Source organism: Hypanus sabinus, unplaced genomic scaffold, assembly GCF_030144855.1.
Source record: "Hypanus sabinus isolate sHypSab1 unplaced genomic scaffold, sHypSab1.hap1 scaffold_1389, whole genome shotgun sequence".
NCBI classification, from domain to species: domain Eukaryota; kingdom Metazoa; phylum Chordata; class Chondrichthyes; order Myliobatiformes; family Dasyatidae; genus Hypanus; species Hypanus sabinus.
Genome location: NW_026779461.1, coordinates 27470 through 50836, shown reverse-complemented (window position 1 = coordinate 50836; position 23367 = coordinate 27470). Strand labels below are relative to the sequence as shown.

General features: G+C 43.7%; 1 protein-coding gene and 1 long non-coding RNA gene across 3 annotated transcripts in view; one reads left to right on the top strand and one right to left on the bottom strand.

The window, feature by feature from the left end:
* The window catches only part of LOC132386915 (NACHT, LRR and PYD domains-containing protein 12-like), a 51752-nt gene extending 34812 nt beyond the window's left edge, over positions 1-16940 (bottom strand). Inside the window, exons 1-4 of the mRNA XM_059959269.1 lie at positions 16818-16940; positions 12727-12893; positions 6959-7130; positions 6785-6850 (exon numbers count right to left, since the gene is read on the bottom strand). Of these exons, the coding sequence (XP_059815252.1) occupies positions 6785-6850; positions 6959-7130; positions 12727-12893; positions 16818-16827 (415 nt within the window). The 5' untranslated portion in view covers positions 16828-16940. The remainder of the gene's footprint in view (positions 1-6784; positions 6851-6958; positions 7131-12726; positions 12894-16817) is intronic.
* LOC132386916 (uncharacterized) overlaps positions 1-23367 on the top strand; it is a 61211-nt gene that overhangs the window by 34333 nt on the left and 3511 nt on the right. The window contains exons 4-6 of one of the 2 annotated variants that reach the window (XR_009509708.1): positions 3646-3697; positions 7391-7547; positions 10692-10834. This is a non-coding gene — a long non-coding RNA (uncharacterized LOC132386916). The remainder of the gene's footprint in view (positions 1-3645; positions 3698-7390; positions 7548-10691; positions 10835-23367) is intronic. The other variant, XR_009509709.1, reaches the window with a different exon arrangement.

Here is a 23367-nt window from a genome sequence, read left to right as displayed (position 1 = left end):
ATCCAGATCATTGAGATAGATGACAAATAACAATGGATCCAGCACTGATCCCCGTGACACATCACTAGTCACGGGCCTCCACTCAGAGTAGCAATCCTCCACTACCATTCTCTGGCTTCTTCCATTGAGCCAATGTCTAATCCAATCTACTACCTCTCCATGTATACCTAGCGACTGAATCTTCCTAACTAACCTCCCATGCAGGACCTTGCCAAAGGCCTTACTGAAGTCCATGTATACAACATCCACTGCTTTCCTTTCATCCACTTTCCTGGTAACTTCCTCGATAAATTCTAATAGATTGGTTAAACATGATCCATCACGCACAAAGCCATACAGACATTTTTTTTAATAAGTCCCTGTCTATCCAAATACCTGGAGATCCTATCTCTTAGTCCAATAATTTACCTACTATGGATGTCAAACTTACTGGCCTATTATTTCACGGCTTACTTTTTGAGCCTTTTTTAAACAACAGAGCTACTTGAGCTATCCTCCAATCCTCTGGCACCCGATCCGTGGATATCGACATTTTAAATATTTTTGCCAGGGCCCCTGCAATTTCAACATTAGTCTCCTTCAAGGTCCGATGGAATACCCTATCAGCTCCTGGGGATTTATCTACTCTGATTTGCCTCAAGACAGCAAGCACCTCCTCCTCTTTAATCTGTATAAGTTCCATGATCTCCCGACTTGTTTGCCTTGTTTCCATAGACTCCTTTCTAGTTTCCTTAGTAAATACAGATGCAAAATACCTATTTAATATCTCTCCCATTTCTTTTGGTTCCATACATAGCCGACCACTTTGATCTTCAAGAGGATCAATTTTATCCCTTATTCTCCTTTTGCTCTTAACATACCTGTAGAAGTTATTAAAATTATCTTTTACCCTGAGCAAGCTCATGTCCTCTTTTAGCCCTCCTGATTTATTTCTTAAGTATTTTCTTACTCTTTTTATACTCCTCAAGCATCTTATTTCCTCCGTGTTGCCTATACATGTTATACGTCTCGCTTCTTCTTCTTTATCAGAGTTCCAATATCCTTTGATAGCCAAGGCTCCTTATTCTTATTCATTTTGCCTTTAACCCTGACAGGAACATACAAACTCTGCACTCTCAAAATTTCTCCTTTGAAGGTCTCCCACTTACCAATCACATCCTTGCCAGAGAACAACCTGTCCCAATCTACGATTTTTAGATCCCTTCTCATTTCTTCAAATTTGGCCCTTTTCAGGTTTAGAACGTCAACCCGAGGACCAGATCTGTCTTTATCCATGATCAAGTTGAAACTAATGACGTTATGATCACTGGAACCAAAGTGTTCCCCAACACAGACTTCCGTCACCTGCCCTAACTCATTTCAAAATAGAAGATCTAATATTGCATCCTCCCTAACTGGTACATTTATATATTGATTTAGAAAACTTTTCTGAACACATTTTACAAACTCTAACCCATCAAGACGTTTAACAGTATGGGTGTCCCAATCAATGTGTGGAAAATTAAAATCCTCTACAATCACATATTTCTGTCTCCTGCAGATGTCTGTTATCTCTTTGCAGATTTGCTCCTCCAATTCTCCCTGACTATTGGGTAGTCCATAATACAACCCTATTAATGTGGTCATGCCTTCCTGTTTCTCAGCTTCACCCATATGGCCTCAGTAGACAAGCCATCTAATCTGTCCTGCCGAAACACTGCTTTAATATATTCCCTGACTAGCAAAGCCATCACCCACCCTTCATCCCTCTGTCTCTATCACGTCTGAAACATCAGAACCCTGGAACACTGAGCTGCCAGTCCTGCCCCTCCTGTAGCCAAGTTTCAGTAATGGCTATGATGTCATAATTCCTTGTGTCAATCCAGGCCCTCAGCTCGTCTGCCTTTCCCACAACACTCCACGCTTTGAAATATACACACCTCAGAAGATTATTACCGGCACACACAACCTTGCTATTTGTGACTTTGCATGAACTACCAGCATCATTTATTTTTACCCCCGTTCCACTACCTACTCTGGCACTCTGGTTCCCATCTAGTTTAAACCCTCCCCAATAAAACTAGCAAACCTCCCTGCAAGTATATTGGTCCCTTGTAGTGCAGGTGTAACCCGTCTCTCTTGTACACGTCCCACCTGTCCCTGAAGAGGTCCCGATGATCTAGAAATCTGAAACCATGCCCCCTACATCAGTTTCTCAGCCACGTGTTCATCTGCCAGAGCATCGCACTCTTACCCTCACTGGCACGTGATCCAGGCAGCAATCCGGAGATTACTACCCTCTATGTCCTGTTTTTCAAGCTCTCTGTACTCACGCTTCAGGACATCCTGAATCTTTCTACCTATGTCATTGGTATCGATCTGGCTGATCACCCTCCCACCTCAGAATGCTGTGCAGACGATCAGAGACATCCCTGACCATGGCACCCGGGAGGCAACATACCATCCGGGAGTCTCTGTCACAACCACAGTATCTCCAGTCTGAACCCCTGACTATGGAGTCCCCTATCACTGCCGCTCTCCTCTTCCTCCTCCCTCCGTTCTGCACTGCAGAGCCAGACTCAGTGCAAGAGATCCGGCTGCCACAGCTTGTCCTAGGTAAGCCATCCTCCCCCCGCCCCCCAACAGTATCCAAATTGGTATACCTATTTTGGAGGGGAATGGCCACAGAAGATCTCTGCATTAACTGCCCTTTCTCCTTCACTCGCCTGACGGTAACACAATTACCTGTGCCCTGTTCCTTAGGTGTAACTACCTCCTGGAAGCTACTATCTATAATCTGCTCAGTCTCCCGAATGATCCGGAGGTCATCCTGCTCCTGCTCCTGCTCCAGTTCCCTAACGCAATCTGTTAGGAGCTGCAGCTGGATGCGCTTCTTGCAGGTATCGTTGTCAGGGACACTGGAGGCCTCCCTGACTTCCCACATCCTGCAAGAGGAGCATTCCAACATCCTGCCTGGCATATTCTCTAGTCTGAACAAAAAAAACGGAAAACAGAAAAACAGATGGTTGAGGACGTTTGGGATGGGCTCCTAAATGCTAACGATTTTCTATATGAGCACAATTTGTGCATCCTGACTGGCTGTATCACTGCCTTGCATAGGAACTGTACTTCTCTCAATCGTAGGACTCTGTAGAGAGTGGTGCGGACAGCCCAGTGCACCTGTAGGTGTGAACTTCCTACTATTCAGGTAGTTTCAGTGACGGGGTAAAAAGTGCCCGAAGGATCATTCTGGACTGAAGGCACACCAAGCACAAACTGTTCCAGCTGCTGCCATCCGGGAAATGGTACCGCAGCGGAAAAGCCAGGACCAACAGGCTCCGGAACAGCTTCTTCCACCAGGCCATCAGACTGATTAATTCACGCTGATACAGTTCTATTTCCACAATTGTATACATAAATACAGACTCACTGCCCGCACTTTATCGTAATCGTGCTGCTGGAGCAGAAAAACAATTTTCACGACGTGTCCATGATATTAACCCTGATCCTGAAATTTTTTATCTGGCTGTTGTCACATTTTTTTTTAGATCTGTTATTCATCATCCTCATACTGTCCTCGTTCATATCAATCCAAGTGCGCTCCAGTGCACATGGTGTTTTCCAGTAATTGTTATTTAAGTACTTATTTTTTTGCATATTTTCCAGATCTGTTTCAGACCAGGAGATTTTATCAAAATTATACATCAATATGGGCACAGTGAGTGTTTACTACCTTCGTTATATTTTTACTGTTCAGCTCTGTTTTGCAGATTTTCTTGATCCTTGATGTAAATTCAAAGTTTGTTCAGCCTAGCAGTAAATGCAGATTTTCTTCAGCCTTGAAGTAAATTTTGTTGGAAAGTTTTCCTTTATCACACGATGATCTATCTTCTTTGCTTATTGATATCCTAAATATCCGTTTCATATTCTGTTGCATTGCATCCTGATGCTCTGTTTGATATTCTACCGGTTCTATTGTACCTTTCTTTATGTTTAATCATGTTCTGTACTTTTCTAGTCTAAAGTTCATGCTTGTATATATGGAAATTAGTTCCATTATTTGAATTGTTTATTTCAGCTTTACTGATGCGAGCAAATAATTTCAAATCATCAATGTATAGATGTGTCAAGGTATAATTCGTATTTTTTTTCTGATTAGATACCTGATTTTTGTCTGTTTCAGTAAATTATGAGTGGGCTTAAAGCGAGACAAAACCATAGTGGGCTCAGTGAGTCGCTGTGGAAAATCCCTCCATTTATTTTGATAGTGGTCGTTGTTCCTCTCTGGTTGTTACTAGGACGATTATTTTAAGCGAATGCTTCATCATTTCTAGAAATTTCACAAGCATTGTATGAATTTTCTATATATTTGGAACTTCTCTTAAACACACGAGGAACAGAATCAGATGTGATTTTTTTTCTGATTGACAATATAACAGTGAAAGTTTTCTGCTTTCCACTGGGATAATGGGGTAGAGAGGAATTGAAGAGCAAATTCACTGAGCCGAATGGCTTAATTCTGCTACTAGGTCTTATGGTTTTAGGGAGCATCTGGAGTATTGTGTTCTCTTCTGATTGTCCAGCTCTTGGAAGGATTGGAGAGGGTGCAGAATGGGTTCATCAGGATGTTGCCTGGATTCGGTGGCATGTGCTACAAGTAGAGGATTGATAAACTTGGTTTGTTTATTCTGGAGTTAGAATAGAGATCTGACTGAGGTGTACAAGTTTGAGAGATATAAGTCTGGGTCGATAGCCTGTATTTTGCTTGTTGTTTTTGTTTTCATATGACTGGTGTCTAATACCAGAGGGCATTTGGTTAAGGTGAGATGGGGTAAATTTACAGCAATTGTGGGTAGTTTTTTAACAGAGTTGTGGATGCCTGGAATTTACTGTCTGGGTCAACAGGGCTTTGTGAAGCGAACATCGTGCCTCACGAGGCTAATTGAGTTTTTTGACGAGGTAACAAATAGCAATTGATGAAGGTACGGTGTAATATGTGCTCTAGATGGATTTTAGCAAGGCATTTAACAAGGTCCCTTACGAGAGACTCATCCAGAAAATCATGAGGCACTGGATAAGTGGAACCTTGGCTGTTTGGATAAATAATAAATAATTGGATGAAAGCAGAGAGTCGTAGTGGAAGGAAAGTATTCTGCCTGGAGGTCGGTGACTAGTGGAGTGCTGCAGGGATCTGTCCTGGGACCCCTGCTATTTGTGATTTTTTATAAATGACCTGGATGTAGAGGTGGAAGAATGGGTGAGTGAATTTGTGGATGACATGAAGATTGGAGGAGTTGTGGATGGAGCTGGTTGTTGAAGGTTACAAGAGGATATAGACAGGGTGCAGATTTGGGCGGAAAAGTGGCAGATGGGGTTCAATCCGGATAAGTGTGAGGTGATGCATTTTGGAAGGACAAACCAGAATGCTGAGTACAAGTTTAATCGTTGGTTACTTAAGAGTGTGAATGAACAGAGGGACATTGGGGTTCAAATCCATACATCCCTTAAGGTCGCTGCACGGGTTGATAGGATAGTTAAAAACTCCTGTGGGATGCTAGGCTTCATTAATAAGGGGATTGAGTTCAAGAGTAGAGAGGCCAAGTTACAAATCTACAAATCTCTGGTGAGACCACACTTAGAGTATTGTGTTCAATTCCAGTCACGTCATTATAGGAAGGATGTGGAAGCTATGGAGAGGGTGCAGAGGAGATTTACCAGGATGTTGCCTGGTTTGGAGAACAAGTCATGTGAAGCAAGGTTAGCAGAGCTGGGACTTTTCTCTTTGGAGCGTAGAAGGATGAGAGGGCACTTGATAGAGGTCTAAAGAATTATGAGATGCAGAGATAGGGTGGATTGCTGGAACCTGTTTCCCAGGGCACCAACAGCAAACACTAGAGGGCATATGTGCAAAGTTAAGGGAGGGAAGCTTAGGGGAGACATCAGGGGTTAGTTTTTTTACAAAGGGTTATAGGTGCCTGGAACAACTTGCCAGGGATGGTGGTGGAGGCTAAAACATTAAGGGTATTTAAGAACCTCTTGGACAGACTCATGGATGAAAGAAAAATAGATGGTCACGGTGTATTGTGGGTTTAGTACTCTTTTTAAAGGAATACATGGGTCAGCACAACATCCAGGGCGGAAGAGCCTGTACTTTGCTGTAGTATTCTAGTGTCTAGAGTGTAGTGACTAGGGTCATGTCGGAGGCAACTATGTTATAGATGCTCCTAGTTATACATGAATGTGCAGAAAATGCAAGGAAATGGTCAATAATATAAGAAAGGATACCAAAGTATTTTTCCTTTCTTTCCCGGATATATAAAGAGTGGAAAAAGGGAGAGGGTCGATATCGGACCACTAGAAACTGCTGTTGTAGTTGCAGTAACGGGTGAAAAGGAAACGCCAGACAAATTCTGTGCAAGTCACTGGCAGAATTCCAAAAGGTAAAGAACATCAGCGAACAGAATTGCGTGTAGTGCTATTACAAAGGAAAAGGGGCTTGGAAGATGAAAGGTCTGAAGATAGAAAAGTCACCTGGACTGGGTCATACAGTGTATCAGGAGCCTGCCTGGGGTGTGTTGGGATTCCCAGAGCTTGAGGACCTGGAGTGAAGGCTTCAGCAGAAACAACAGCTGGATTAATAGAAAAGTATATTGTAGAATATTCAGGCTGCAAAGAGACACTCGTTGAACTGTTACTAAAATCCAGAGATCAGCGAATGATTAATGGCGAACTTTGATTCCCAGGCTTTGCCAAGACACAGACTAACACTTGAGCTGTGGTTTGAACTGTGCATTTGATCACTCACCTATCAGCTGAGTGGGTAATTCAGATAAACCTTGGCCGATGTTGAAGTATTCTTGTGGATCAGGACCTGTTTAAATATGAAAAGAAAATCCATGGAAACAGAGCTAAAATAATTAAAATAACTAAAATGTTTATCTCAATGTGCCTTTGTGTTCGGAGCGTGGTTTTAACATACCGAGTTCCTGTATTTCCCTCAGTATTCTGTCCAACTTCGGTAACTCAGTCCTCCACATCAGGAAGGATTCCCACATCGCCCTCCGGGCCCGGGAGCCTTTGCCATTCACCAGACTGAGGAAGAGTCTGGAACTCTCTGCCCGGTTTCCCTTCTCTGTCAGCTCAGTGACTTTCTACAAATGGAAACAATGGACTTATTGTGGAGCAGACAGACAGACATGGAGAATGTGCAGGAAAGTATCTGTTCATGGCACCAGTAGCTTCAGAACAGATGCAGTCACTGGGCTGCTGCCTCATCCTCTCTGGGTTCAGTCATTAACAGAGAAACAGTAACTGAAGGAAATTCTAAATCAATATTGTGTAAGAATAAGGATTTACTGGCACCCTGCAGTAGATGCAATGTGATTAATTTCCTCGATCTGTCAATGTGCAGCATTACATCAACAAGATGTGACAACAAGAACGGGAGAGAGGGGAGAGAGAGAGAGCAAAAACAAATGGATGGCGGGCATCACTGAATCGTGGCTGACAAAAGTTTATAGTTGGGTGCTTAAATCCAAGGATAAATATTGAATCGAAAGGATACGCAGGTAGGTGAAAGTGTTGGGTTGAAGCTGCTGTCATTAAAAATGAAAAGTCCTGAGAAAGAGGTGATGTTGGATTAGACGATGTGGATGTTAAGAAACTGCGTAGGTAAAATGACCCTGATGGAAATTATATACAGGCATGGTAACAGTAGCCAGGATATGGGCTACAAATTACAACGGGGGAGAGAAGAGCATGGAAAAAGGTCAATGCTAAAATTTTCACAGGGAATTTCAATATTCAGGTAGATTTTGGAAAATCAGGTCGGTGCTGAATCCCGTGTGGAAATTTATAGAATGCCTATGAGATGGCTTTTGAGAGAAGCCTATGATTGAGCCCACTACAGGAAAGGCAGATCTGGATTCTGTGTTGTGAATTGAACCAGATTTGATCAGGGAGCTTCAGCTAAATAAACCCTTCAGAGGCAGTGATCATAAAATAGCAAAACTCAGCCAGCAGGTTGAAAGGGAGAAGGTGAAGTTAGAGGTATCAGTGCTATAGTAGAATAAAGGAAATACTTCGGCATGAGAGAGGAGCTGGGCAATAATAAATTTGAAAATGACACTAATGGGGACAATGGCAGAGCAGGAATGGCTGAGGTTTCTCGGAGCAATTCAGAAGCTGCAGGACAAATGATCACAAAAATGAAGAATTATTCTAAAGGGAGGATGATCAACCGTGGCTGACGAGGTAGTCAAAGCAGCACAAAAGCAAAGGTGAGGGCACAGAGTATTACAAAATATAGCAGAAAGCTGGAGGACTGGGATGGTTTTACAAATCAACAGAAGGCAATTCAAAAACTGTAAGTAGAGAAAATATGAAATAGGAAGGCAGGCTAGAGAATGATGTAAAATAGCTTACCAAAATGTACGTCTGATATATGAAGATTGAAAGAGAGGATAGTGGATATTTGACCACTGGAAAAATTGGACCACTGTCAGGGGACAAGGAAATGCCGGAAGATATTGGTCGACATTTTGCATTAGTCCTCACTGTAAAAACACTAGAACATGCCAGATATTTGAGAATGTCCGGTGGCAGAAGTGAGTGTATTTGCAATTATTGAGGAGAAGGCACTTGGTAAGCTAAAAGTTCTGAAGATAGATGAGTTCAGATCAACTCACCTGATTGCTTCTGAAAGTGGAGGCTGAAGAGATTGTGCAGACATTAGTAATGATCGCTCAAGAATCACTAGATTTTGGAATGGTTCCGGATGACTGATCATTTTAAACTATAGGCCAGTTAATCTGATCAGCATTTGGGAAGATGTCAGCAGTCGATAATTGAGGATAAGGTTTCGGGGTATTTGAACGCACATGATAAGAAAAGGGCCAACATCAATGGGAGGGAATCCTGCCTGACAGAACTGTTGGAATTTTTTGAGAGAACAGCATGCTGGGTCGACAACAGAGAGTCAGTGCAAGTTGTTTACTTGGACTTCCCGAGGACCTTTGACCAGGTGTCCCACATGACGCCGTTTAACAAGGGCCGACAGTAGGACAAGAAAGACACTGGCATGGATAGAGGATCCAAGATTTTCTCCAGACAGATTTGTCTGTCTGCCAGGAAGCACAGAATGGGAACACATAGGGCTTTCTCTGGTCAAATGTTGGTGACCAGTGGTGTTCTGCAGTGGTTGGTTTTGGGACAGTTTCTTTTTCCGTTATGTCAATGATTTGTTGGCTTCATGGCCATTATTGTGGGTGTTACAAAGAAATGGGGAGGGAGGGGAAGTTTTGAGGAAGCAGGGATTTCGCGGGAGGACAGGGACCTATGAGAAAATGGACACGTCAGTGGCAATTGGAATGTAGTATAGTGAGGTACGTGGCCATATACTTTAGCAGAAATAATGAAGACATAGTCTATTTTTGAATCAAGGAGAAAATTCAGAAATCAGAGTTGTAAAGAGTCTCTGGAGACCTAGTGCTAGATTCTGTTCAGGTTGAGTCGGTGTTAGGAAAGGCAAACACAATGTTACCATTCACTTCGAGAGGATCAGAATATAAGAACAAGCACTGGCCAGACCGCAGTCGCATATTTTGATCCCCTGATCAGAGAAAATATGTGAAAATCCAGAGAGGAATCTAAACGAACAGAACCAGTGATATTAAACCAGATTTTGATGGGAATGGATCCTGGATGCACCTGTACTGGCTGGAGTGTGGAAGGATGAGTGGGAATCTAATTGCAACCTGTGGAATATCGAAAGGCATTGAGAGGACGTGGAGATGATGTTTCTAAGTGGGGGAGTCTAGAACCAGACGGAACCGCCTCAGATTAGAGGGACGTCCATTTGGATCAAAAATGAGAATAATATTTAGCCTAGGAGTAGTGAAACTGCAGAATCCATTGGAACTGACAGCTGCAGAGACCAGGTCATTGAGTATATTTAAAACAGAGGTTGGTATCTTCCTGACTAGTCTGGTCAGCAAAGTTCACTGGGAGAAGGCAGGAGAATGGGGTTGAGAGGGATAGTAAATCTCCCATCATGTAATGGCGGAGCAGAATCGATGGGCCTAATGGCCAATTGTGCTCTGATGCCTTATGGTCTCATGATGTATAAAGACAAAAGAAGATTAAGAAATGTCAGTGCGGCTATCTTATCATGGAGACGGTTACTGCCTGGCACTCATACCGTAAAATTGTAATGACTTCCTGAATGCAGGCATGGGTTTCCTGATTAACTGAGGAATTTTGAGTTAAGCATTGAATAGTCTTCAAGCAACATACACCTATGATGGAATTAAGGTAACTGAATATGGATGGTCTTAGGACATTGTTCTGAGAAATAAGAGAGGCAGCGTTTAAGGGTAAGCACAACATTGTGGGCCGAAGGGCCTGTACTGTACTGTGCTGTACTATTCTATGTTCTATGTTCTGTGTCCCGGATTTGAATGATTGATCTCCTAGAACAGATATCAGTAGGGAATAATGGACAACAATTATGAAATAAATCAGCATAATTCCCTGATGGTCCACTGCACTGTGAAATAATCCCTCAGTTTCACTGCTACCAGGTCTGAGGAGTTACAGTTGTGAAAGAAATTTAACCAGTAAAGCAGACGTCTCCAGATGATGAATTTATAGATCAGCTTCATATTTACACATTACCTCTTGCCTTTGGATAATGCCTGTGTGATTCATTACAGACAGCGCCAATGAACCCCAACGAGAACAGAGTTACTCACTGGTGTAACACACTTGATTTTCTAATACCACTCATGGCTGAATATGTCAGATCTAGGACAAGACGATCACTGTTTGTGAGCTCCAAAGAGAGTGACCTGAAATGGTGAGTCCCTGTCTCTCATTCGTCAGATATTCAGCAAGTTAGCAGATTTTTTTTTTGTTTGCCCCTTCCCTTTCAGGAAATCCTATTGATCTTCTTCCCTTTCAGGACAACCTGTTGATTTTTTGGGATCATGAGATATCAGCTTGTCACCGGATTTATTTTATGTTTGTGCTTTCTTCTGCCCTTTCAGATCAAACTATTGATGTTTACAGTCATGAGATATCAGCTTTGTGCTTGATCTTTCACATCTAATCAATCTCAGAGTTTTTCGAGGAAGTTACCAGGAAAGTTGATGAAGGCAAGGTTGTGGATATTGTCTACATGGACTCCAGCACGGTATTTGACAAGGTCCCGCATAGGAGGTCGGTCTAGAAGATTCAGTTGCTTAGCATTCAAGATAAAGTAGTAAACTGGATTAGACACTAACTTTTTGGAAATAATCCGGAGTGTCACTTTAGACTGTTGCATTTCTGATTGGCGCCTGTATCTCGTGCAGTGTCACGGGGATCGGTGCTGTGCCTGTTGTTGTTTGTCATCTATATCAATGATCTGGATGAAATTACGGTTAAGAGCTTCAGCAAATTTGCTGATGACTCCAACATTGGGAAGGAGCAGTTGACAAAGAGGAAGATTACAAGAGATTGCAGTGAGGTCTGGACCAACCGGAGAATGGGTTTAAAAGGGGTCGATGCAATTTAATGCAGTCAGGTGCAAGATGTTGCACTTTGGATGGATCAATCAGGGTAGATCTTACACAGCGACCGGTAGAACAAAGTGATCGGGAATACAGGTACATAAGCCATTGAAAGTGGCAGCAAATGTTGATAGGGTCTGAAAGTAAGTTTCTTAGCGCATTATCCTTGGTAATTGAAAATATTGTGTACGATATGATGTTGTATAAGATGTTGGAGAGGCGTAATTATGTGCAGTTCTGCACACCTACCTGCAGGACAGATGGAAATAAGTTTGAAAGAGTACAGAAAAAACATTACAAGAATGTTACCTGGACTGGAAGACCTAAGTTATAAGAAAAGAGTGAACTGATTAGGACTTTATTCATTGGAACATGAAAGACTGAGCGGAGATTTGATAGAAGTGTACACAATTACATTGGGATATAGATCGGATAAATGCAAGCAGGCATTTTGTAGTGAGGTAAAGAGGTACTACAACAAGAGGTTATCACTAAAGGGTGAAAAGTGAAAAGTTCAAAGGGTACAAAGGTGAAACCTGTTTACTCAGAGGGTGGTGAGAGTACAAAACTAGCTAGCAGGGTAAGTAGTGCAAGTTGTGAAGAGAATTCTGAATAGATGCTTGCAAAATGAGCGTATAGAGCGCCATGGCCCGGTGCAGGTCAATGGGAATAAGTAGATTCTGTAGTCTGGCATGGAATAGTTGGGCCAAATGGCCTGTTTCTGTACTGTACTTTGCTGTGACCATGGCAAGTCAGCCACACATTGTTTGGGAACTCACGGAACCAAGACAAGCTGTGGTTAGCTGGTTTCCCTCCCTCAGGTACCGCAGTGAAGCCGGTTGGCCCAATTGATAGTTTAATACTCATCCTGGATTAATGAGATGAAGTGAAGCTCCCCAACGGTTCAGCCAAGATTTGAAATTAGTTTCAGACCAAATGCCTTTTGGAAGTCCTGATATGCAGCCACTGCTCTTACTTCACACTGATAAATACAGCAGGTGATACAGGAAAAGGTGATGCTAAACCTGCAGTTCCCAGTGCTCCCCACCTTAAAAACTGAAACCAGATCTGCGAGAGACAAGTCAGAGATCAAAGTCTCCATTCCCAAGTCGAGCTCCTAAAACCTGCAGGAGATTATTGTTGATCACTATTCCCTCTGATACCAGCAGATCAGTGACAATACATGAACTGCACTCACCTCATTTTCTTCTCTACTGAAATGTCCCTCCTTTGTCAACATCCAACCCAGTCTCTCAACCTTTTCTTCAATTGCTTGTTTGAGTCTGTCCCTGTAGAACTTTGTCAGTTGGTACAGTCGATATTCCTCCCCCTGTGCCAGGATGTCGGAGATTGTAAACTCTGGCTCTGTGAATCCAAAAAGGAAAATATAGGCTTGAACTCAGATACCCCTCATCTCCACCGCTCTCACCCAACTCAACAAAAAAAAACCGTGTCTTGAACCTGCCTCCAGATACAAAATTGGATTAATTCTCCATCTCCAACACCATCACACTAAGCACGGAGTCCCCCTACGGCTGTGTGCACAGACCACTGCTGTTGACTCTGCTGACCCACGGCTGTGCTGCAACACACAGCAAGAACGACGAGTCAGCTTACAGAGAGGAGGTGCAGCAGCTAACGGACTGGTGCAGAGCCAGCGGCCTGTCTCTGACTGTGAACAAAACAAATTTCTTGGTGTTCTTCTAGCGGAGAATCTCACCTGGTCCCTCAACACCAGCTCCATAGCAAAGAAAGCCCAGCAGCGTCTCCATTTTCTGCGAAGGCTGAGAAAAGTCCATCTCCCACCCCCCATCCTCATGACATTCTACAGGGGTTGTATTGAGAGCATCCTGAGCAGCTGCATCACTGCCTGGTTCGGAAATTGCACCATCTCAGATCGCAAGACCCTGCAGCGTATAGTGAGGTCAGCTGAGAAGACCATCGGGGTCTCTCTTCCCGCCATTACAGACATTTACACTCCACGCTGCATCCATAAAGCCAGCAGTATTATAAAGGATCCATCATACAATCCCTCATATAATCTCTTCTCCCTCCTGCCGTCTTGGAAAATGCACCGAAGCATTCGGGATCTCACGACCAGACTACGTAACAGTTTCTTTCCCCAAGCTATCAGACTCCTCAATACCCAGAGCCTGGCCTGACACCTTACTGCCCTATTGTCACGTATATTATTTATTGTAATGTCTGCACTGTTTTGTGCACTTTATGCAGTCCTAGATAGGTGTGTAGTTTAGTGTAGTTGTTGTGTGCTTTTTTACTTTTCCTCTGTTGTTTTTTTTTACGTAGTTCAGTCTAGTTTGTGTAATGTGTCATGTAACACCGTGGTCCTGAAAAACGACACATTTTTACTGTGTACTGTATCAGCAGTTATGGTCAAAATGGCAATAAAAAAGTGACTTGACTTGACTTGAATCTAACACTTGCCTTAAAGCCTAACCAACAGTGTTCTAGGCATTACGTAATAGAAGGACCACATTTAATATAAACCAGTCCATCCCCCATCCGACCCATTCACCTATTTAAATTTGGATGGGCATAAATGTTGGGACTGTTGGTAAATTTCGCTTCCCGGAGTTATTCTCTCCATCCTGGCGAATACATTTCCCCTGATACACATCCCGGAAACACTCTCCTCATCTCGACAGCTGCATTTCCTCCAATTTACATCCTGGAAATCCTCAGAGCAGGTAGTACATATCCTGTGGTGGGGTAACGGCTGCCCATTGCACCACATGTACCACACCCACACATTTTCCCTCTCCTCTGACCAACCCTCCAACAAGGTCACACCTTTACCCTCCACCCTGCCGCATTCTGTTAGCGCATCACGCTCATATTTCACTCACCCGCTTCTTCTTGGGGACTTGACAGTTCTGTGTTCAATGAGCTTCCGAGCTGACAGACAGTCGCCTCACTTGTGCCGGTTCCAGGGTCCTGATCAGTGTCTCTGACGCCACTGTCTCTGGGCTGATAGACAGTCGCCTCACTTGTGCCGGTACCAGGGTCCGGATCAGTGTCTCTGACGTCACTGTCTCTGGGCTGAATTTTCTCCTCTTCCTCTGCGGCCGGACCGCATTCCATTGGGACATCGCTCTCAATCTGACCCTGCTTTGGTACCTTGCTTCCCCTGTCCCGATCATCTTCCCTCGATGATCTGCCTGGTAAAATCCTCTTCAGTCTTTTCGCTGCCCGTTTAAATTTCCCACCTGAAATAAGTGATGAATTGCAGGTTATACAAGTATGATTTAGATCTGAGCAAAACTGATTCAGATTGCAATGGAGCCGAGAGTCTGGCTGGCCAGATTTGGAGTGGAACTGTGCTGGTTAATGTGAACCGTACATCCTGACAGGTGACCATCCCGATAAGCCGGTGACTGGACACATTTACTCCCAGTAAAATAGCACAATCGGCACAGTAATACTAATCACAGCAGTTGAACGCCCGGATGACCACGGGATCATAATGCACCCATGTCCGGTGATACTGGGAAATATCACTGCGATTATCTTCCACAAGCTAAAATCTCCCTCGGTCACTAACTGTCCAGTAGTCCGTGTCACACAAAGACCAGCAACGGGATTACACATGGTCCAGTCTGCTGGATCACACATTCTCCAGTTGCTTTGTCACACGAGGAGCTGGAGACTGGACAAGGGAACTGGAGTTGCTTTCTCCAGTCCCCTTGGTCACCGACTGACCATTCCCTTGAGACGGACGTCTTCCGGTCCCCTGGGTCGCAGGCTGATCATTTCCTTGCGATCTATGCTGACCTCTCCCCTGTTTGCCATCTTCTCCCCCACCTGCTGATCATCATGTAACAACTATGCAGGTCATTGGCAAAGTCTTGGTTCTAGAGCTTTGTGTGTAGTTGCAGTTGCTAATCTATAGGATGGAGGTGATGAAGCTGGAAAGTGTGAAGTGAAGAATGAACACTATGGTACTGGGCTAGGGTGTTGTTTTTTGTGTTATATGGTTGTGCTGGGACAGCTTGCCCTGGAGCTCATGAACTTGAAGGGTGATCTTACACACACACACACACACACACACAGGCACGCACGCACGCACGCACGCACGCACGCACGCACACACACACACACACACACACACACACACACATATACACACACATACAGTAATCAGGGGTGCAGATAGGGTAGATGGTCACAGTCTTTTTCCCCGGGTAAGGGAGTCTGGGACTCGAGGGCAGAGATTTAAAAGGGACCAAAGGGGCAATTTTTCACGTGGTGGCTGAAGGGTATAAATTACATGCATCCAGAGGAGGCAGCAAACACAAATAAAATAAAAGCATGTGGGCAGGAAAAAGGGGAGAAGAAGTTTCCTAGGGAAATTTCGGAAAACTGCAGGAAAATTGGACATTTACATCAGCATGAATTATATGGGCCGAAGGACCCGTTTCCAGGCTGGAGCATCGTTTTTATTCCAGCTGGAATCTCAGATTTGAGCACAATCACAACGTCTACAGGTGACAGAGATATTTGGTCATTGGTTTTGCCGGGTTTACCAGCTAAGATGCTGGGAATTTAAATTCAGGTAGAAGATCATATCAAGAGGGAAATATTTCGAAACTCAGGTTCACCATTTCTCCACAGCCCAGACATTCATTGGGGTGTTAAAACTCCGAAGCAGATCACAAATGTATCTACAATGAGCTGCCTCCTGATCCTCAGCCATTCCCAGCACCGGCAATGATCTCCGCTCCGCTACAGAAAACAGATTTCGGTGACACCCCTCCTCCTTTGCGTAGCAGGCAAGAAAAACCAGGGGGGAGTTGGTAGCTTTCCTTCCAAAACCTGAAATGCTGTGTTATCATAGAATCTCTGAAATCCCGGAAATGCTCCTATCATCTGCTTCTGAATTTTATAAATGAAAGTTGAAGATGTCTTACACGTCAGGGCCTGTCTGGAGGTGAAACGGACCCTGACCCTGGACATTTACATAAACCACAAGATCGCTGTCACATTCCTGTCTGTGTTTCACTCACGACCATCTGATTCAGGAGCCCCTGCTCCTTTCACTCAGCTGAAGCTTTGTATGATGAGCGGAGTGATTCGATCATTACTGGTGTCAGGTCCCTGCGCTGGAACTGTTGGGTTGATCAATTACTCAAGGCCGCTTTACCAGTGGGATAAATGACACTGCTGGATGAAACTTTTCTATGCCCTGTTAATACCTGTGTCAGTTTTTTCATCTGAACTATTGCGTACAGACGCGATAAAAGTTTAATTCAAAGACCCCTGTGATCATACCTTTGTCCATTCTGATTCTGACTGACGATTGTTGATTGTCGTCGTCTTGTTTACACTTTGGTCGCTCTGCAGGACAGCTCCAACTGCTGGTGAGGCTCTAAATTTCACAACAAGCAGACAGTGAGTCAGAGAGTACGACTACTTTGCAAATATGACAATATTTCCATCCCCTGTAGCATTTGGCATGGGGACCAAACATTACCTGTTTGTAACCACCTCCACACCATATCTGTCCACTGATACCTGGCGCATCTGCTGACAGAGTCACAGAGCAAGAAAATGCAAATTCAGAGCATTCAGCCCAACGAGACAATGCCAAACACAGTGCCCACTGAGATGGTCACAATTTCCTGTGATGGAGCCATCTCCCTTCTGGCCTCTTCACTCCATCCACACACCCCAACTGCTTTTTGATTTATGGAACTGGACCTGCCTCATCCACTTCCTCTGGCTGTTTCATCCACATAATCCCCAACATCTGCATGAATCCACTGCTGATCAGATTGGGTTTGCAATCTCTTTACCAGCCCCTGTCCATTTGGATCCCCTAGATGCTATGATAATCTTCTCTGTGAATAACAACTACTAATGTTGTGCATTCTGCGAACTTACCAGTCAAGTAATCTTTGTGCAACCGCATCCAAATCATTGCTATAAAGTAACGAATATCAAAGGTCCCAACTTGTAGTCTCACGGCACAGCACTAATTACTCGCCTCCATTGCGAGGAGAAATCTTCAACCACCACCCTTTGCTTGCTACCTTGAAGCTAATTTTGAATACATCCAATTTGCTCTCTCCGGACAGCGTGGAACCAAGACATCGAGACTAAGCTGCTGCGTGACATCTTGTCAAAGGCTTCACAACATCCATGGGAACATAACTTTGAATTTCCACCTCTGCTTAATGTCACCTTCACAGGTTCTGACAATGTAATTAGCAGAAAAGTACTTGATGAGGCCAACGTATGTCAATGTAAATTATGGGTTGCCATGTGCTAGTTAGGATTGAATAAAATGCAGTGTTGGGATATTTTCCTTTATAAATGGTCTGTTCACAGCAGAGGCCGACGCGACGATATATTCGAGGGTAAGTATATCACTGCAGATTGCAATAGCCAAAGGGATCAAGGACATGTTGCCGCAGTTCATGGTAATTCCACATTTCTGCAATCACTGCAACACGACACACGTGGGACTTCCTATCAAGGGAGGAAATTGTCAATGCATTTTAAGCTGATTATAACGTAACAAGGAAACATCAGAACTAACCAAAAGCTTCTTCAGATGATGCAGCACCTTCAAATGAGCAAACACTCAGAGAATGTGAGTGACTTTAAAGAGCTGGGCTTCTGAAAGCACATTACTGGACCTGGAGTGATTGCAACTTGCTCTGACCGAGGCATTCCACCAATTTCGTTCCTTCCTTTGTAAAGATATGTAATGTTTACAGGACCAGTGTTCGAGTGAATGAGACTCACCAAACTTTCTCCTGACTGAATCAATGAAAACTCTGAGTCAGAGGTTTCTCTTCAGTTGGTACTCTCAGTCCTCGGGCTGGTTCATTTGTCGCTGTTCACTCGTTCTCAGTCGTGGCTTCTTTCCAGCTGTGGGCTTTTCTTCCACTAAATCTCTCACCGCAGGTCTAACTTTAACCAGAGAATGAAGCACATTAACAATACAAAGGAGAAAAAAATATTTCTGCTCATTTTTTTCAAAAGCGAATCTCTCTGATATTTAAACGCTGAAGACAAATAAAATAATCTCATGGAACAAATTTGTAACTGTCCCTCACACGTCACAAATCCTGATACGGGATATGAAGGACTCATCATTCAGTCATGATAAGATATCAGAGCAGGATGAAGTGATTCAGTCCATTGAGTCTCCTAAATCATTCAATCATGGTTGATTTTCTTTTTCGCCCCAATGCCATATTCCTACATCCTCTTATAAATTGCTGGAAACTCGGTACATCAGATTGCATCTGTGGAACAAGACACTGTGGAAGACCCAGTATCAGAACTGGGATTATCCAGGATGATGCGTGATATGCTGAACACCTAATTGCGCAATTTGGCCAAGATCTCATACTTGCTCATACCTATAATGGGGGAGGTACTACACACAGTGTTATGAAAAGGTAGGAAAAGTGATTACCGGGGCATTAATAGTGAATCTTTAGAGAAACAAAAACGAAAAGCTCTTGAATTTATAGTAAATGGACCGTCTAGTTATTCGCTGCTCAGAATTAGTTCTATATTGTTAAGCACCTGAGCATCATTGCCTCACTGTACGCTCCCACGGACAAGGCGAAATTATTATTAATTTTTCTTGCGTTATTCATTACTATTTCCTGAATACCAGACAGGTTCCCGGTGAAACTGTTTTGTCCACTCTATTGACTTCTAACATCTCCTCTATAACAGGAAGCACGATAATGTACCATATTCAATCGTAATTAATATGCATAGAATGCAACGTGCTTCGTCCCCAATGTTCCCTCTAATGACTATTTTTGCCGCTGCGTGGATCAACCATTGCTCTGAGCCGGGAATTTTCACACAGCCTGAAAAAAGCGCAACATCGTTGATGTGTCCTCTTTTGTAAAATGCATCTATGAATATTTTAGGATGAAGACAGACAAGAGAAAAACAATTCTTTTAATTTTAATTACTAATTAAAGGACAGGATAAAAATGCAGCGCAACAAAGAAAAACGTTCAAGTTTCATAAACATTTATACGACAGTGTTTACTTCCATCTGCGCTGCAACAAAGGCTCCGTTCGTGGGAGCATTTTGGTTCTGCAGACGCGCAGATTGGAGGGAACAGTGACGGGTCTCTCTCTCCAGATTATCCGTACCTTACAACAGTGTTTCGTCCACTGCTTTGCCAGAGACAGCCTATTGTTGCAAGCATGCAAATAATCAACAATCAGGCCCAGACCTCATCCGTGTTCATATTCGAGATGGGTGAAGGTTTGCCTAAATGGGAAATGCACTAAATGGCTTCTTTGTTAGGTACAACTCCATACCAGCTCATTAATATGGATCTGTTCATCATCTGCTTGCAAGTCAAAGCACAAACACATGCAGATATGGTCAACGGGTTCAGTTGTTATTCAGGCCAAACATCTGAAGAGGAAATAAATGTGATGTAAGTGACGTTGACCGGGGAATGATCGCTGGTGCCAGACCGGGTGGTATGAGTGTTACGGAAACTGATCAGCAGCTTGGATTCTCAAGTGTAAATCTCTCAGTTTACTGAGAATGGTCCGGAATCAAACCAAAGGAAAATCCAGTGAACAGCGGTTCTAAAGACCCCGTTAATGAGAGAACTCAGTGGGATTGGGCAGACTGATTAAATCCGACAGGAAAGCGGCAAGAACTCAAATAACCACGCACTCCAACAGCGGAGTGCAAGAGAGCGTCACTGAGCACCGAACATAGAGACCCAACACTGTCTCCCCCCTACCTTGTTCACTGAGCACCGAACATAGAATGTGGACGGGGTGCAGCCGTAGTAAACCCCGAGCATTCACTCAGTGTCACATCATTAGGAACAGGAGTACATAACAACGTGCCCATTGAGTGTAGACTTCCATACTTTTATCAACTGTCAGTGAGATTTATTATAGGAATTTCTATCCTAAATATCACTGCCAGATATATAAAGTATTTGTTTAAAAAAAACATACAAACAGAATAAAGCACACATATTCGTTAATCCACGCAATCCTCAGGACAATATTGAACTGATAGAAACAATAGCATTACTAGGGTGACCAGTGGGCGTAATAAAGCACAATAGCATTTCCCCTATGACCCTGTCCTTACCTGGTGTTGGACTCCAGGTCTGAACATCTGAATTTTATGTCCCTAACGGTAAGTGAACACTCCCTGAGCAATGTTCAGTTGATAACGCGCTCATAAACCAGAACTTCAGTCTATTCAGCATGTAACGTCACACCTTGTTCCACAACGCTTGTGCTAAACCACATAAAAGCTTAATTTCCATGAACAAGTCACTCTTACAAGTGGCCGGAACCAGAATTAATACTACAGTGCAAGCGGTGCAATAATTTCCTCTCTCCAGAACACTTGATCTGCTCTGGAGAGGAATCACAACCCGCATCCTGGTCCGGTTGGGTTGGCGTCGTCACTTCAATTTATTGTACCAGTTAGGGCCAGTTTATTGTCAGATTATAAACTCCAGCGACAGCTCAGGGCAAAGATCGCTGTTGGTTTATTGCACAGAGACAGCAGAAGGAAGGGCGCTCTCAACTCTGATGGAATATTACGTATTTGGAATAATGTTCTCTTTTGAACAGGAGGCATTACTTTGCTCCAGATTTAACTGTGCCCCCTCTGCCTGGAGCAGACTTCAAGGTCACCCCGTTTATAACGAGCCATCTTTAACAGTTGTCCGCAGTTGGACCATTGCAGTAATGGACCAACTGGAGAGCAGCTGTCCCGAGATAACCATCTCCCAGAGATAACTACCGGTCAAAGTCAACAGCGAGATATGGACGCCCTTCTCCTTCAGCTTATTGCTCACTTACTGGAAACAAGTTGCCACATCAGAATAGCAATCATATGAAATTATCATCATATCCCGCTGGCGAACTTGCCTGACAACCCGTTTATTTCACAAATACACCCACCAGCATCGCATTTATTTTACAAAAACTTGTACCGTTCCTCATCAGAGAACGATGGGTAAAAACACTAATTTCACTGCGTTTCTTCTCTGTCAGAGTGTGCAGCTGGTATGTTGAATTAGTAAAAGGACATTCGCCTCCTCAGTCCTGTTCCGTCATTCTCTATGAACACAGGGGACTGTGATCTCAGCGACTCATCCCTGCGACAGTCTGCAACATCTCTCTCCCTTGCCTGTCAAGAATCTCTCCGCTGCGGAATTAAACTCACTGAAAATAATCCCTGCTTCTCGTTTTCTTTGAGGAAGAGAATTCCAAACACACACAAGTTACACCACATAGGGTGTGGAATTATTAACAGGACATTCACTCCCTCATCCTGTTCCGCCATTCTCTATGATCACAGCTGGACTAAGAACTCAGAGGCACGTCCCTGCGACGGCCTGTAACACTTCACTCCCTTGCCTGTCCAGAATCTGTGCCCTGCGGAATTTAAAACATTGACAACACCAAACCCTGCTTCTCATTTCCTTTGAAAACAGTTCCACCTCATAAAAATAACCTCATCTATCTTCAGCTGTTTCAGCTTCCCCTGGAACAGCAACTGATAGTATTGATACGGTAGATAAACTAAAAATACTTGCCGTGACAAGTGGGCTTATTGAAACACCATAACACAGCCCAGTACAGTCCCTGTTCTTACCTGGAGCTGGACTCCTGAGTCTGGTTTCAGTGAATCCGAGCATCTGAATTTTATTGGCTCGAACAGTAAGTGAACACACCCTGAGCAATGTTCAGTTGATAACACGCTCATAAACCTGAACTTCAGTCTATTCAGCATGTAACACCGCACCTCGCTCCACAACGCTTGCCGTGAAAAACGCAAAAACGCGTTTCTGACATGTGGTTCGAGCCAAAAGTGCGACTTCACTGCCCGATGCAATGATTACTTTCCTCTCGAAAATTTGATCTGCTCTAGGGAGGGAGCACTACCCGTATCCTGGTTCGGTCTGTTGGTGTCGTCCCTTTGATTTATTGTTCACCTTGGGACCAGTTTATTGCCGGATTATAAACTCCAGGTACAGCTCAGGACAAAGATCGCTGTGGTTTTATTGCACAGAGAGAGCAGAAGGAAGGGAGATTGTAAAATATTATGCACTTGGAGTCATTTATATATATATTTTTCCTTTTGAACACTGGGCATTCCCTAAGTCTGCCCCAGCTGCCTGGAGCGGACTTGAAGGTCAGCCTGTTCAGAAAGAACCATTTTTAACAGAAGTCCGCAGTTGGTCCATTACAATAATGGGCCGATTGTGGAGCAACTGTACCGAGATAACCATCTCCCAGAGATAACAACCGGTCAAAGTCAACAGCGAGATAGGAATGCCATTCCCCTTCAGTTTATTGCTCGCTTACTGGAAACAAGTTACCATGGCAAAGTAGAATCATATGAAATTATGATCATATCCCGCTGGCCAACTTGGCAGGCATTGCACTTATTTTACAAATACATCTACCGTTCCTCGTCTGAGATCGAAGGAAAAACATCAAATGTTAAATACACCGGGTCTCTTATTTGTCAGAATGTGCTACGGGTCTATTGAAATAGTAACAGGACATTCGTCCCCTCAGTCCTGTTCCGCCATTCTCTATGATCACAGCTGGACCATGATCTCAGTGACACATCCCTGCGACCGGCTGCAACACTTCACTCCGTTGCCTGTCAAGGATCTGTGAGCTGCCGAATTAACCACATTGACAGAAAACTCTTCTTCTCTTTTCCTTTGAGGAAAAGTGACACTAGTTCCACCTCAGTGGGAAAAGAAACAGTTTCCCCTTACAGCAGCAAACATGTTCCCCACATTCCTGTTCGGAATCCAGGTGATGTTCGACG